General features: G+C 37.6%; 2 protein-coding genes across 2 annotated transcripts; one reads left to right on the top strand and one right to left on the bottom strand.

Moving 5' to 3' along the window:
- Positions 1-656: 656 nt before the first annotated feature.
- Smp_097830 (putative leukocyte receptor cluster (lrc) member) lies at positions 657-12,615 on the top strand (the record flags this gene model as incomplete). Its single annotated transcript, XM_018799852.1, has 9 exons — positions 657-734; positions 768-1,251; positions 4,009-4,132; positions 4,644-4,844; positions 5,950-6,345; positions 8,320-8,707; positions 9,817-9,951; positions 11,284-11,485; positions 12,374-12,615. The coding sequence occupies 9 exons, from the start codon at positions 657-659 to the stop codon at positions 12,613-12,615; spliced, it is 2,250 nt and encodes a 749-aa protein (XP_018653724.1).
- Positions 12,616-14,035: 1,420 nt separating this feature from the next.
- Positions 14,036-15,555, bottom strand: Smp_175890 (hypothetical protein). Its single transcript, XM_018799851.1, has one exon. It carries the CDS (start codon positions 14,690-14,692, stop codon positions 14,333-14,335), a length of 360 nt encoding a protein of 119 aa, XP_018653723.1. The 5' UTR covers positions 14,693-15,555; the 3' UTR covers positions 14,036-14,332.
- Positions 15,556-16,148: the final 593 nt, after the last annotated feature.

The raw sequence follows: 16,148 nt of genomic DNA, 5'->3' as shown, positions 1-16,148 counted from the left end.
GAACGTAGCCACTGTAGGGACGATGTGTGAAACGATTTTATAGTTGTAACCCGTCCATTTGATTCATGGCTTGAGCACTTTCCCGTCCACTCTTTAGGCGGCTGGTTAATTTTATCAACCCTCAATGTAAGCCGAGTGAACAAACCCATGCTTAGGGAGTTTTATCGTGTGTTTAATTAATGGTAGGGGTTACATATAAGCTTCAGAGTATGGGAAGCCTTCACTGGAATATGTTTTGCCCAGATTTAAATGTAAATGGCGTAAACTGACTGAAATCCACACCACACTTCAGTACATCTAGAAAAGCTAACAAATGGGACGGTGGAGCATAGTGATGTCGAAATTAAGAAGCCGAGAATATCCAAGTTAATAGTATTAAGTAATTCAAGGACTCAGTTACTAGGTGCTGGGTCTAATTGTGATCAGTTGCTTTCTGAATAGAAAGTAACGTCATCTACCAGAAGCTGGCAAACATGTAAATCCAGACAATGACCACTTGACCCAAGTGAATAATCGTCCAAACCAGTTACTCGTATTGAATTAAACTTTTTTAGATTAGTGCGTATAAAAAGTAAGACTTTTAATACGTGTTTTTTAATGTGTTTTTTTCATCCCTTGCAACTGTCTTTTCTTGGAAAAACTTATAGAAAACGTCAATGGCTCAGTGGGGCTCATACGGTTCTTACTGGCAAGGTGCTTATCCAGGATATTATGACTATGCACAGCCTGCTCAGGTTAGTTAGTCCATTACCCACTCACCACTGTAGACATATGATTATAATCATCAAACCATTCCAGTTTCATCGGTACAAGACAAACCTTCCACACCTCCTCCACCTGGAGTAGAATCGACTGTTCCCAAGGTGGATGGGAATGTTACAGTTACAAGCTCCATTCCGGCAACTTATGACCCATCGTGGTGTACCTCAACTCCATTTCATTCTCCAAACTTCGCTTGTGCTTATACTTATTCACCTACGGTCCCACCCCGTCAACCGGTCATGTTCGACCCAAGTCCACAGAGGCATATGATGCCAAACGTTTCGTATCCTTCATATGGTTCTCCACAGTTGCCGTTGCATATGCAAAGTCAGTTAGGGTGTAACTGGAATGCAGCTAGACCTACTTATGGTTATCCGGTTAACGGAGGTGCGGTCCAGTCGTTTGGTATGTGGCCAGACGGAAGATCATCTGTTCATCCCAATGGTTTGGCAGTGACGGGTCCACGGTTTCCATTCCAGAGTACTTTAGGTAAGAAATACGTATCTATGTAGATTTCAAACTTTATTGTATCTCGAGGTAAATTTTTTTTTCGTTAGTGTAGTCATTGAGTTCTTAACCTTCAAATTAAAGTGGTTTAGTGGCCAAAACTCCCATATTTCGACCGTCCAGTTACAATTTAAAGCTCCCCCCACCTACTTCGGTATGACAACTGTCGTAATGTCAGTTTTTCTCATCTAAGCACACGATTATGGACTTGGTCTCCGATTTACGTTACTTTTATTGTTCATGGGTTGGAATTCAATATTAACTCCATCCACTTTAGTTTCAGCAACTAGGAGGCTCTAGACCAATGGCGGCAAACCACACCAATATATTGACCATTTGGGTGGTTACTGAGCTGTACTATTTAGTGTCTACGGTTTCGTCCTGGTGACCATCGCGAATGTCCACTTAAAAATGGCGGTTTCGTTTAGGTGAAGATACTGGTCAATTACCTTCATAAACCCGTTATCTTTGCCAAATGAGACTAGTTTTTGATTCCCATGTGTAGTTTACCAGCCTGAACAAACAATTCAGACCAAAATATGTGTAAGGCAGTCTTCAGGGTTGTATTATAACATTAGTTTGACTGACAGTAAAACAGATAAACATACCTGATGTATCTCTAGGACAGTAAATTTAGCATACAAAGATTACCTTATAGGTACGAACTTGGTGTTCAAAAACATCGATCTAATTATCTATAGTCGGGTGGTCAGTCAGATATGATCAAAGGGGAGCCCAAGTTGTCACACCATGTGAGGACAACAATCGGGAATAACATGAATGAGAGGATTTCAATTATAGTGGTATTACTTATGATTGGAAAGAGTAAGCATAGAGAATATTTCGAAAAGGAATCGGAAGCTAAAGATTCGGCGGAGGATATTCCTGTGTCACTTCTACGGACTCTGACTCATGTGACCCGACGTTTTGGTCTGGTCTCGGTCTTGCAACCTGTATCTATGCCAGCTAGCATCGCTCGATAAAGTGGGGGATTGTTGGTCCCACTTAACTCATTTCCTGTCCACCAATCGTTTATAATTTACAACCTTAATAACCGGTTCGCGATCCTTCTCCAGTACTCTACGCTTAGTCTCAGGATTATTTACTTGCTAAAAAATTGACTTTGCCATTCTTTGAGTGGTCCCATATTGATCAATCTGTTGTGGAAACTTAGTTGTACCGTACTTCATGAACACAGCGCAATCTGTCCTCCTGTACTATATTCCTATATACATTCTTCATATATTACCACCATTAAATTAACTGCTATGAATTCGGTGTTCATCTTGTGCTAATGAGGTGTGGCAACTTAGACCGATGCATATATGTGCCTGGTCCTACGCTGTGGCTGACTGACTTATAGTGCGTAAGGTTCGACTTTTTCCCCAACATAACTTTAATCGCTGTAAGTAAGAGCTAAATGCATGTTCCTTTTTATAATTGTCGATATATTGAACTCCACTCTCCCCATTCCTGTTTAACTTTGTCGTCTACATGCTTTTGGAGATAACACTTTCATCATCTCAATCTCCAGGAGTTGAACTTTTACCAGGAGGCTCACTTATTAACTTAGAATACGCCGACGACATAGTTTTATTTGGTGAAGACGCTGACAAAATGCAGAGTCTTCTGACCACCATAAGCAACAATGCAGGCATGTTCGGGATGCGATTCTCTCCCTCGAAGTGCAAAATGTTACTTCAGGATTGGGTTGCATCGACACCTGAACTAATGATAGGGAGTGAAGTAGTTGAGCGTGTTGACAGCTTCACTTATCTTGGTAGTCTCATCAGCCCTTGTGGTCTGATGTATGACGAAATCTCAGCACGGATACAGAAGGCTCGTCTAGCTTTCGCCACCTTGCGCCATTTATGGCGTAGGCGAGATATCCGTCTAGCAACAAAAGGACGGGTTTACTGTGCAGCAGTCCGTTCCGTCCTACTTTATGGCAGTGAAACATGGCCCATAAGAGTAGAGGATATTCGTAGGCTACTAGTTCTCGATCATAGATGTCTTCGAAGGATTGCTCGTATATCCTGGGACCACCGAGTAAGTAATGCAGATGTTAGGAAACGGGTACTAGGTAAGGATGGCAAATCGATTGATAAAGTAGTGAAACTTCATCAGTTGAGATGGCTGGGACATGTGTTACGTATGCCCAACCACCGACTGCCCCGACGTGCAATGCTTTATAGTGTAGGAGTAGGTTGGAAGAAAGCTAGGGGCGGCCAGACCAAAACATGGCATAAATCCATGGAGTCACTGACAAGTGGACTGAGCCATGTTGGTAGGTGTAGACTACCTGGTTGGGATTCGCGAGATGATAGCAACCGATGGTTAGAGACCTTGAATGACATGGCTCAAAATCGTTTGCAATGGCGAAGGTGCGTCCACTCTTTGTGTTCTCCCAAATTCTAATCTTCTGAATTATTTGTGTCCTTTTCCTTTTTCTCTTTCCAAATTTATTTCACTGTATTATACTCCTTCAATAACATCTTCAAACCCTTATCTTTCACATAATTCTTATACTCTTACTACTTCTACCAATATGGGATTTGAATCGACAACTGCATCTCTGTGCTAATGTGGTATGGCAACTCGAACTGACGTATGTACGTACGAAGTTCTACGTTGTAACTGACTGACTGAACTCCTAAAAGCATATTAATGACCAATTTTATCTGGTTTTGTAAGTATTATTTTACGTGGTAACTATTAAGACTAACTTTAATTATCCAGATTCTCCAAACACAGTGGCTAGTGAAAATACTGCGAATACTCCAATTTCTAAAGAAGTCCTACAGCAACCGCCTGCTAGTTTTCAGGACAAAGGAGTAAAAGAGCAGTGGAGTGACGAACTCAAGTAAGTCTGGTAGGGAATTCTTAACAATTTCAGCAATTCACTTTTCCATGATATGATTGGTTGTTCAGCATCAGTTTCTCAAATTACCATCAAACATTTCTTTGCTAATTCAGTTTATGAACATTGTTTTTCTGAATGAGTGCTTGATGGATGTTTTCACCCAGAGATAGAGGTTCAGTTTATAGGTAATATTCCGAATGAGCAAGCATGGCTCACCAGCTAAGTTAGGTAGAAAAATAAGTTCACGAGACGCTCATCCATACCATGCTGTTTCCAGCCATTTAGCAGTTCACCAAGAAAATCAGTGCAAGACAGCCAGTGATAAGTTGATATATTCAGTTTCCGGATTACTTGGGTTGGATGTTCCTTTTTATTGGGTCGTGATTCTTAAGGTTCATTGTAGAATGAAACTACTGTCCTTTCTAGTATTTTTGATAGTGTATTGAAAGATCTACATTTCTGTGTTTTTTACTTTTCTATCGACTTATTAATCTCCCAATTTTTTTTGTAGAGAGTACGTCCAGCGAGCATTTTGCAGCATTGATACAAGTGAGGAAAAAGATCAGATGGAACGGATTTTAAAAGAAAAATTGGAGTACGTTTTTAGAAATAACATCAAGGTCGATTGGAAGACAGAAAATATTCCGACTATCCCCAGTCGTGCGATTGCTAGTTTCCGTAAATCCTTTAATATCAGGGGCAATTCTGTCAAGTAAGCAGTACTTTAGTATGTTTTTTCTGTCATTAATATTACCATGCATTTCTTCACAGTCGGTTTAGATAGGGAAATGAAGGTCGTCCTATAGGTCTCCAGTTATTCTGTACGTTTTAGAAAGTAAATATCTGGCTTGACCATTCTATTAAATGTCTATTTATTCATAAGATTTCCTGCTACAGTGTTTCTTATCACACTATCGGTTAATATATTCCTTCCTAAATGAATGTGAATGTTACTTTGTTTGATCAAAACGTTCCACAATTCTTATAGGCCTTGAGTGCACTACCTCTAGATGTAACTAATCAATTTTTCATCCTTTGTATTGATGGCTTATATCGTGTCAGTGTTCCCATTGACATGACTTATTTGCATGGTCTCATTTAGCCAATCTTCGTGCAGTAAATCCATAATTGGAGGAATAGAATTCAGTCTTATTTCTAAAAGTTTATATGTGTGAAATTGCACATGGTAGTGAGGTGAAAGACAATTAGTTATTTTCTTTCAATTTACTAACTGAAAGTATTGCTATTTTGACACTAGATGGTTCGTTGAAGTGTTAGCTATCTGTAATATTTATTCAATGTTATTGTAAGGTCAACTTATGGTGGAGTCTTACTATGCTTGTGTTCAGTAACGATCACTCACTCAATAAATCGTGATACTTTTGTGTCAGGAGAAATATAGTGATTCTAGTCCAGTTATTTTGCCACACTGTTTTACACTAAACGAGTTATGGTGTTGTCAGGACTTCCTGTGTATGTGTCTTCTAAATACTAATTTCGACTTGTTAATTCCTATCATCATTTTGAAATGGTTGATCTAAGTCTTTTAAATTTTGATGTCTAATTTAGGTTTTACATTGTCTTCTACTGATACCTATAAGGTTTTCTATTTCGTTTTACTTATTTGGTGGGACTTAGTCAATAAATAGATGATAAATCAACCGAAAGTACTAGTAACACATTTCAGCAATGCTTTAATTTTTACTAAATATCTACTCACCTATTAGTGACTGTTTTTAACCTCTTTAAGTTATAACTCAGTCAGTCAATAACCTGTGATTAATTAGATATTTGCATTTTTGAATGAAATCGTTTAGTGTCGTGCGACCTGTTCAACTTCCCGGTCCTCGTGGACTTCGCCCAACGGGTCCATCAAGGGGAGCTCCTGCACGTCTTCCTGTTGGGCTTTTGTCGAGAGGTGGCCGCAATGTGTTTTCGTCTTCAGTTGTTAAGAGTATATCACCATCCAAAAAATTGCCATCGAAATCTCGCTCACCTAGTCGTTCTCCTGTTTCCAAACCTTTAAAAGATTGGCAGAGAAAGCGTTTGTATAGATCCAGGTCTAGTTCATCCTCAGAATCACGTGGCTCCCCTCATTCTTCATCCTCAAGTAGTTTCAGGACAAAACGCCTTCGGCGTCGGGACTCTCGGTCGCGCTCTGGTTCTCGACATGCACAGCGAAAAACGAATGATGTAAAGGATTCTCAAAAAAGGTGTGCCAGTGATTTCCACATTTTGGTTTTACTGTATGCATTTTGTTCGACCCAAAGTATCTAATGGGTTCTAAACCATTTTTTGAGAAAGTTGCTGTGAGCAAACAAATCAGCTTACATTTGTGTGGTGATATTGTTCACTACGTCGAAACATAAAAATATTCGCTTAAGGCCAGAAGTAAGAATAAGTGCCATAAATTGTCGATTGCATTGAGTTCAAACTCAATTGGCAACTGATTTCTATCATATATTCAGTGTTATAAATGCTCTTGATAGTCAACTGATTAGTCGAAAGCTGTACTTGCCCATACCCTTCTTTGGTGTTTGTTATCGTTAGCCCTAAATAGTTGGTCCAATGAGTATATAATTTATTTCGAAGTGTTCATTTGTGACCTATTAAAGGCTTGAGTTGAAAAAATGTTCAACTTGGACCAATCAGGAAGACGTTTTGCAGAGTATAAAACGTATTTTACTCCACTCTTGTCATGTACGTCCAAGTTGATATCGGTTATTTAATTGTTGACAGTTTTACGTGAATGAAAAAGTGGTTAAAAAGGTAGGATTAAATATATTTAACAGAAGAAAGTATAGGTAGTTCTAAATGGTTGTAAAGTACTTTGATATTATCATTCTCATTTTACCTAAAGGTTCAAACATCTGCGTCCCCCTAAAATCTTATTAGAAGTTATTTACAGGACCGTGCATTCTATGTATCTTAATTCAATTCTCAGAAGTATCTAGCTCTGATATTCTTATTAAATATTTTTGGTAGTTAGAAATTGTGTATTCACTCTCAATAGATGATACTCATCTATGAGGTTTTGACTGTTAATATAAGGCCTATAGAGAATTGTTGAATCTACGGGAGAAAACTAGTAACTTTAGACACTAGAGGGAAGAACTAATCAAAACAATGAATGTGTCTATTCTCCTCTTCACTTTAAATTCCATTGAACATAGGCAAGTGTTTCAATATGACTTAATAAATAAGTGAAGCCCTTGAATTTCCTGGGAGTTTTTAATCAGCTTCTTGATCCGTTTACTATACTAAAATCATTTATTGTTAGTTGTATTTAGAACGTATAAGCAATCGAATTTCACTTGGAAGCATTTACCGACGTGATATTCTTTTCCTCTCCTGTTAAATCGTGATTAAAGCAATCGTATTTATTGGGGTTTCCGGTTGGCCTGTGGTAAATTCTATTTATGATGATTATTCTAATATGGCGCAGCGAATAGGGAATTTAATTGACGGAATGCCTGTCACGCAACGCTTCAAAGATAATAATTCACAAGCTAATAAAGAATATAGGATATTCAGTTTGACTTGATGTTCTGTACAAAAGTTGGAAATTAACAAGAAACAACTATTTATGTAGGGATATGAAATAAACTCGGAGTGCAGCAAAGTTGGCGAACTGAAAGCAATAGCAGTCAACATGTAATAGCAAAAAAATAGATAGCCTGTGCTCTTCTTAGCATCTTCATACTTTTAAAAACAACTGGCACATTGTTTTTTAATATATTGAATCATATGAAGACTACAACACACGTAACTAATGGTACTAGAGTGACAATAAATTCATATTGTTATACGTTGATACAATTAGATGAGATAAATAAGCGACTTATTACCAGGTCGTATGAAGTATAAATCAAAGTTGTCTGACTTGACTATAGCTTTCAGTTTGCCATGTCTCCGCTATTGCCTGTAACCTTAAGGCCAGGAATTAGAATGTAACGCCAACCACTTTTTGTAAGCATATCAACGGCATAAAGTTTAGCTTGCACCGTCAGTATCAAGCAGTCAAAGTTTTCTTATATACTTAAACCAACCTAGTGATTTAATATACTTCGTGCTAATCCTTTCAGACTATTTATTGAGAAAGATCTCATACCAGTTATTACATATTCCTGTTATCTGTGTTCGTTATCTTATGGTAACCTTCATAAATGTTCACTCTCATCTTTTAGTACACCGCAGTTAGCCACCAGGGGGAATTCCAAAGGTAGACGACGGAGGCGTGGTGGTGCTTCAAACGCCGACTCAAGTACAGACGCAAATACTTCTAATGAAGATGTAACAGCTGCAAGGGGTCGTGGACGTGGCAATTGGCGTAGTAAACGTGGAAGCATTTCAAAGCATACTCCTCCAAGTGAATCTCGCCTTACACAACGAGCCAGTAGATTTAAAGATCATCTGGTGCAGTCACCTATTGGATCAGGCTCCATTGCACGGACAACCAGTCAGCTGCTTTCGAATTACACTGACGAACGTGATGATTTAGCTGTTGATTTCGGTAGCTGTCAAATCGTTGGTACCATGCAAGAAATAGAAAAACAATACTTGAGACTGACTCGAGTGAGTTTTGTCAGTACCACTGATCGTGTTGAGTATACCCCGTAGTGTTTTTTAAGTTATCCTTTAGTTAGAAACTTCATCTTCCAGTTATCTGTTTTCTTTTCACAAAAAGAAAGTCATATCGAATGGTGAGAATATTAAATAAAAAAAAAATAAAATTTCGTGTAATTATGGTGTATTATAGTTTCCTGAGTGTACGTCAACGAATTAGTTTCTCATTCTTATATGTACTTGCCAGTAAAATACTCACGGAGGTTCCTATTCATGTACATTTATGTTTGTAGCTCAAGGGTATAATTGTTATGGCGTGTTGTGTGCACTAGATGGTTTAGTCGTAAAGCTTTCAATGTTTTCATAAGCAACAACACAAACTTCGGACCGGTGTCGTACACTATTCCGCACATTGTATCCTATTCACAGAATTTCATCAAGTTATTTATACTTATGTGTACGGTTGACTACAAATTTTCGAGTGAAACTTAGATGTTCTAGAGACACTGTTAGTATATTAGTAAATAGGTATTAACCGTTGTCACATTGTCTAGCCTTTAGTGTTATCTAAATTCTATCAATCAATTTTCGATGTTGTCGTTTGTATATAAGCGGCTCAGCATCACATGCTCTGTATTTTGCTTTGAGGTGGTTTAAGGTAGCAGGAAACTTTGAACCCAAGTTTCTACCCGGTTGCGACTCGTCAACAGAGAATACCTACAACCTTAGAAAAACTGACGGTCGGTGTAGTGTCTTACTTGACTCATTCCGTTACATAGTTTGTTACCATTGAGCCACTCTAATCGCGACTGACCTCTAGGAAATCGTCATCATGAAAATTTGTTTGGTAACGGATTATGTATACGCGACTAAGTCTTAAGTGTTATTAGCTTTATTTCTTACTAACAATTGTATTAAATCATTTGTGTAACCAGGGGATAAGTAGAGGTTGGTTGCTTCAATTTATATCAACTCTGAACATATACGTATACACGCTTGACTGAGCAACTTGACAGATGATAAAATCCGAATGCCACGCTTGTGATCATTGATTCTTCCAGTAAATCAATTTTATAGTAATTCACCTGTTGTAAAATGACTTTCTCCATTGCTTTCAGGCTCCAGATCCTACAGAAGTGCGACCCTTAGCAATTTTGAAGCTTTCTTTGGAGCACGTCAAAGAAAAATGGCGTTCAAATACCGATTACCACTGGGTGTGTGAGCAGTTCAAAAGTATACGTCAAGACTTAACTGTAAGCCTTACTGTTGTTATTTTGCGCTTATCGTTAGCTTATTAAAAGGACAGAAGTCCAACGTAGTTGGAAGTAACTACTATATTTCTAATTTATCGCAAAAAATAACTATCAGACGTGTCCGCTCTCGTCCAGCCTTCAGATATGTATCTGATTGATGTGACTCAGTTTGCCTCTGGCATCCGTTTATCCCACAAGATGTTTTGAATAACACGCACTACATAAATAGTTTATTTATTAGATACAGTCGGTATTATAATGCATGACTTTTTGAATACGTTATGTGCATATGAGAGAAAGTTCCTTGTGTTTTTGCACGTGTTCGATGATAGATGATCCCTAAGAACTTGTATGTTTTAGCATCTTAAGCTTATATTATAAGCTAATATATTAACAACTTTGTTTATCTGAATAGTTAAGTTAATAAACAAGTTTTACGATAACATAAGAGTGAATGAGATTTCATTTTTTCACCATTATTCTAAAAGTGATTGTCAGTGAACTCGTGTGCAACTTGACAGATTATCCTGTTCGGTTGTCAATGCTATCTACAAATTATTCTGGATTATGTAGAATAATAGTGTAGTATTCCTAATGAGATTTTTTAAGTTGTTAGAAACCAGATGAAGGGTCTTGTTGACGGCACAAAAATCAACCCGAGTGATAAACACGTTATATTTTTTTATTCAGTTTATTCTCATACATGCGTAAAAACCTGAATTTCACTGGGATATTAGCACTTCCAGTACCGTTCACTGATATTCCTTTGTCCTCTCTTAGTCGACCATAAGGCGCACTGCAACTATGTTAACTATTTTATTACCATCCATTTTCTTGATCATAGTTAAAAATAGCTAAGTTAGTGAATTTTATGACGAGATTGATTATCAATTTTCATCTTTACATCAATGTCTTTGAAGATAGCTATTGAACGTAGGGAAGGGAAGATCAGATTGTACCCAAGCTACTATATTACATTTTCTCATATCTCCTGGTGTTTTTATTCGTATGTTGGACGTATTGGTGTACGTTATCAAAATAATTACTATGCAAAAAATATATAGATTTCATCCTTTATCAAGTGACTCATAAAACACAGGTTCATGTGGTTGTTTCCCAACTATACTTTATTCATGTAAGAGTTGACGACGATACTCGGCTGCCCAAACGAAACTCGAAGTAGTGAGGTTCAAATCTGTGACCTAATGTTTGATAGACAAGTGTTTTTACAATAGGAGACGCTGCTTCCTCACTACTGTCTTTTACTTAGGAAACGTGCTTTATGTACAGTGTTTTTAATGGATTTCCAACATATTGTTTAAATCATTTTAGGTACAAGGTATCGAAGATGATTTTGCAGTATCGGTTTATGAAGCACATGCAGATGTAGCCTTAGAAGCTGGTGATTTTGAAGAGTTTCATCAATGTCAAAGTCAGTTGCTTCGTCTTCATAAAGAAGGCTTAGGTGTTAGTAGGCTGCTCGAATTTACTGCCTACAGACTTCTTTATTACATCTTCACTCTCGATATTTTAGGTAAGTTAATCGCAATTCGAAAATTGCTTTATTATCCCACTGGAGCTCAGCTTTTCACTTTCAGAGGCTCCGCGTTTCGTGGCATATTATTAGTAGACTCAGTAGCTAGTTTCATTTTAAGTTTGAAAGTCATCAAGGATATTTTCTTTTATAAACTACTTTCTATAGGTTCTTTATCCTGATTAACCAGTTGTCCAGTTATCCCTAAATTAACATCAATATTCTCATAATTTTTTCTGTGCGACTTTTAATTACTTAATTGTTTTGTTTATTAATATCTACTGACTAAATATTCATGAGTCTCGGGAGTGAAAAGAGGTGTTTATTATCTGTATTGAAAATATCACTTGACCAATAAAACTACTCTAGATAGAGTAAACGTGCGATCACTGATCCACTTTGTCTGTAGCCCAGTAAACTACAGCCCTATGGAAATGATGTTATTACTTAGCTTTTGACCGCAGATTTTTAGTGGTACTTGGCTTTACATTTATTGTATCGTGAGTGAAATCATAGGTAGTTGTGTGCATCTGGAAACTGGCCCCTATGACTTCTTTCTTTTTCCAGCTACATTCAGTGGCTTCAGTGATGTGAATATGATTTGTGTGTAAGATCAATTTGTCATTTCTAACTAAAAATGTGGAGATTCATAGTACAACAATGTAAGACAGTTGATTTGTGACACTCATTAAACTAAAAGACCTCGTTTTGTGGATCGGTTTAGCAAAATGCCGTATTTGTACGACTTTCACCTGTTAGCACTAGTCAAAATAATTTGTATGTTAGAGATCCGTTCGTGTCTTTCACTTCATCATTTTAATGTCTTTACCAATTAATTTATTTTATTATGTATTACGGATATGACCAAATCTTTCTTTGTTTCACTAGGTATCAATACTATCATGGCTGGTTTACGTCCAACTCACAAAACTAATCCATGTATTTCATTTGCTTTAAAACTCCGGTCAGCGTGGTCGTTGAGTAATTATCATCGTTTTTTCCAACTTCTTTATCCAACTAATGATGATCAACAACCTCCTTTACGATGCAAGCATGTTGTAAACTGGTTTGTTGATCGTGAAAGAAAAGAGGCTATCAGACTAATGTTTAAGGTGTACGTTGTGTTGTGATTTGTCATAGTAGTTTTATAACGTGTAGGTGGTATTATTAGAATCACTAATGGTAGGATTGTTTCTAGCGTTAAAGGAAAGAAAAAGGTATACTTAATCATATAAGTTTATTTACGGTCGTTCAGGGAATGGATCGTTTTTTCACTATTGTTTTATCAATTTTTTATTTTATTTAAACACATAAATATTGCTACAAGGAAGCACCAGATACATATGCGCCACACAAATCTCATTTGATTTGTGTGAGGGCTGTTATACTGCCCGGGTTCTCAAACTGAAACAGGTAGTTTTCTTAGGGGGCCACACCCGGAGCCTTTGACCTAAAGGTTTAATCCACAAGGCAGTTGAGCATCGTGAGGAGATGCAATCCCATGGTAGCCGGTGACCGACGATTGATTCATACGCCATTCGTTCCATCAGGATACTGGTTTGGAATCAGGGTTTTCCAACTCCCCTAGGTGGACACTCCACATCCATATCACTAGCTGTTTTTCATTATAGCTACTGCTATTAATTATTAATGATTTTGATTGATTCTGGGAATGTCTATGACAGTAGTCATCATCACAACACAAAATAATGATAGTTTTAATGGTGCTATTAAAATTTCTTCTGATTGAATCGATTGCAGTCATTACAAAGTTCAGCGCCCTCAATATAGTTTCTATTTAGGTTTAACAGCTTTGAAGTGGTTGTTTTCTTAATAGTCAATGTTGTAATCTTGATAAAGTTTCAATCGGAAATGTTTCCTTACGTAACGAGATCATACTAGAATTACAAAAATATACAACACCAAAACTGTCCACATGTAGTTATTTTTGTAAAGAAAAACTACTCTATTAGGACATTTTAGGCAACAAATATTTGGAACTTTATGGATTTTCACCAATAGATAGTGTCAGATGTGTTGAAAGCGTAAACGCATTAATATTTAAGTCCTATCTAAATGTAAATTGTTGCTTCAGAACTGGCCTGCATCAACACCTGAACTAAGGATAGGTAGTGAAGTAGTCGAACGCGTCGACAACTTCACTTATCTTGGAAGTCTGATCAGCCCTAATGGGTTGGTGTCTGACGAAATCTCAGCACGGATTCAAAAGGCTCGTTTAGCTTTTGCCAACTTACGTCATCTATGGCGAAAGCGAGATATCCGTCTATCAATTAAGGAACAAGTATACTGAGCAGCAGTTCTCTCTGTTCTATTTTACGGCTGTGAAACATGGCCATTAAGAGTAGAAAATACTTGTAAGTTACTAGTATTTGACCACAGATATCTTGGAAATATTGCTTGCATCTCCTGGGATCACCGGGTAAGTATTAGTGAGGTTAGACGCAGGGTATTAGGGAATGATAAACCAGTTGATGAGGTCGCGGATCTTCATCGACTGAGGTGTCACATGTTACGTATGCCTGAACACTGATTACCACGACGCACAATGTTGACTAGAATTGGGGATGGTTGGAACGTAGTTAGAGGCGGCTAAACCAAAACGTGGCATCAGAGCATGATACATATGCGCCATACAAATCTCATTCGATTTGCTTGAGTGCTGTGACACTGCCCAGGTGCCCACACCGAAACAGGTGGTCTTCTTAGGGGACCACATCCAGAGCCTTTGACCTTAAGGTCTAGTCCACAAGGCAGTGGAGCATCGTAAGGAGATGCAGCCCCATGGTAGCCGGTGACCAACAGTTGGTTCATACGCCATTCGTTCCTTCAGGATACTGGAGCCCATGTGCACCATTGGTTTGGAATCAGGGTTTTCCAACTACCCTGGGTGGACTCGCCTTGTCCACCAACCCGGTTAAATCGCCGGACATTCGCTTTTCGTCCTCTCAATTTCGTGAAGAACACCGGTGCCACGAGAAGGCAGTGAGTAGGACTTTTGTGGCAGAGGCTATATATTCGCTGGCCATGTGAGAGCATTTTGGGAGGAAGAGCGGACTCTCCCCACTCTCGGCCGTACCAGGGCATGAAGTTACTAACTTCTAGTCTGAGCCATGTTGGTAGATGCAGACTCTTTGGTTGGGGTCCACGTGACTTTCGTAACCAATGGTTGAAGACTCCGCGTGACATGGCTCACAATCGAATACAATGGCGTAAGTGTATACACTCTTTATCTTCCCTTAAACCTTGAGATTAAAATTGCTTCATAACTTTCTTCCTTCCTATTCTACATCATTATATAAAATCTATCTTTTATATACTACCGCCACTAAACTAACTATTTCTATGAATCCGGTGTTGATCTTGTTGTGCTAACGAGGTATGGCAACTTGGACCGATGCATATGTGTGCCTGGTCCTACGTTGTAGCTGACTGACTGTCTATTTGAGCGATACACCTAATTTTATCCTATGAAGAAATCATTATGTATAATCAGTTAGCCTTTGGCACCTACTAATCTAAATTAATTTTAAAGATTACTTAATATTGGTCAGATTAATGCTTAACGTTATATGTTTTAGTATATATTTTTTTGTGCCTATATCATATTTATTCGTCTTCGTCTGTTTGTAAGTGATGGTGGTTTACTTTTTGAATGAAAAATTAATTTTATAAAAATGTTCCGCTTTCTCTCTTCATTCACTTCATTTGCTATCGTAGGAGTCTGTTTCTTACTGATTTTAATTCGATGCCTTCTACTGAAGTATACATCTACATATATTCCATTTTTGTAATTAAACTTTTTCTTAATATATTTTTGTGCTTCCTTCAAAATCATAGATCTTTAAGGTATACAGCTTTGTAATCTTTTTTACGTATTCAGTTCATGTTTATGTTTTTAATTTTGCATACTGATAATCCTTTTTTTCTATTTACTACTATCTGCAAATATCGTTTACGTGAATTTCGCTTGATGCCCTCAACGTATTCGTTTGTTTCCGATATGGATTCTTCCACTACACTTGCTAATGTTAATTGCTTATTTCAATCATGATCTTTTTTTCTGATCTTTCAAACCCACTTCCTACGAAATATCCCCACTATTTTTAGTTTCCGTCCTACAATAAGTCTTTCATTTATATCAAAATTAATCGGGTTTTCTTCTACTGCTTTGTGTAAAGATTTTATTTGTAAAGAATTTACTCTACCAGAATCCCATTTGGTGCCGATAGAAAAAGTCGATACAAAGGCGGTTTGGAGTTTTATGTGTTCACAGTCAACATGAATCAATGCTGATGCTTCATCGTTCATCTGGATATACGTCCTTACAATGTGGCATAAAATTTGCAGTGACGGTTGCATTTCGTAAATGACATTTAGATTATTGTACATACGTTTATATATTTTATCAGAATAATTTTATTTTCACATACTTTCATTGTTCTCATTTTCTTGGATCGCTAGCATTAAGGGAAATTCTGTGTATGAAGGTCTGTCTTGTTCTAGTAATTTTGCCGGTCACTATGTTGTGCTTGCTTAGTTTAGCTAGCTGCCGTGTTAGAAGTCCTATGGTGTGTTCGGTCTTTATCAGCATCTTATTTTTGTCGTATTCATGGCTCTGGGCCTTGTACACTCAAATACTCAC

The sequence above is a fragment of the Schistosoma mansoni genome, chromosome W (genome assembly GCF_000237925.1).
Source record: "Schistosoma mansoni strain Puerto Rico chromosome W, complete genome".
Lineage (NCBI taxonomy): Eukaryota > Metazoa > Platyhelminthes > Trematoda > Strigeidida > Schistosomatidae > Schistosoma > Schistosoma mansoni.
Note: the sequence above shows the minus strand (reverse complement) of the source record. Positions and strands in the feature narration are given on the sequence as shown.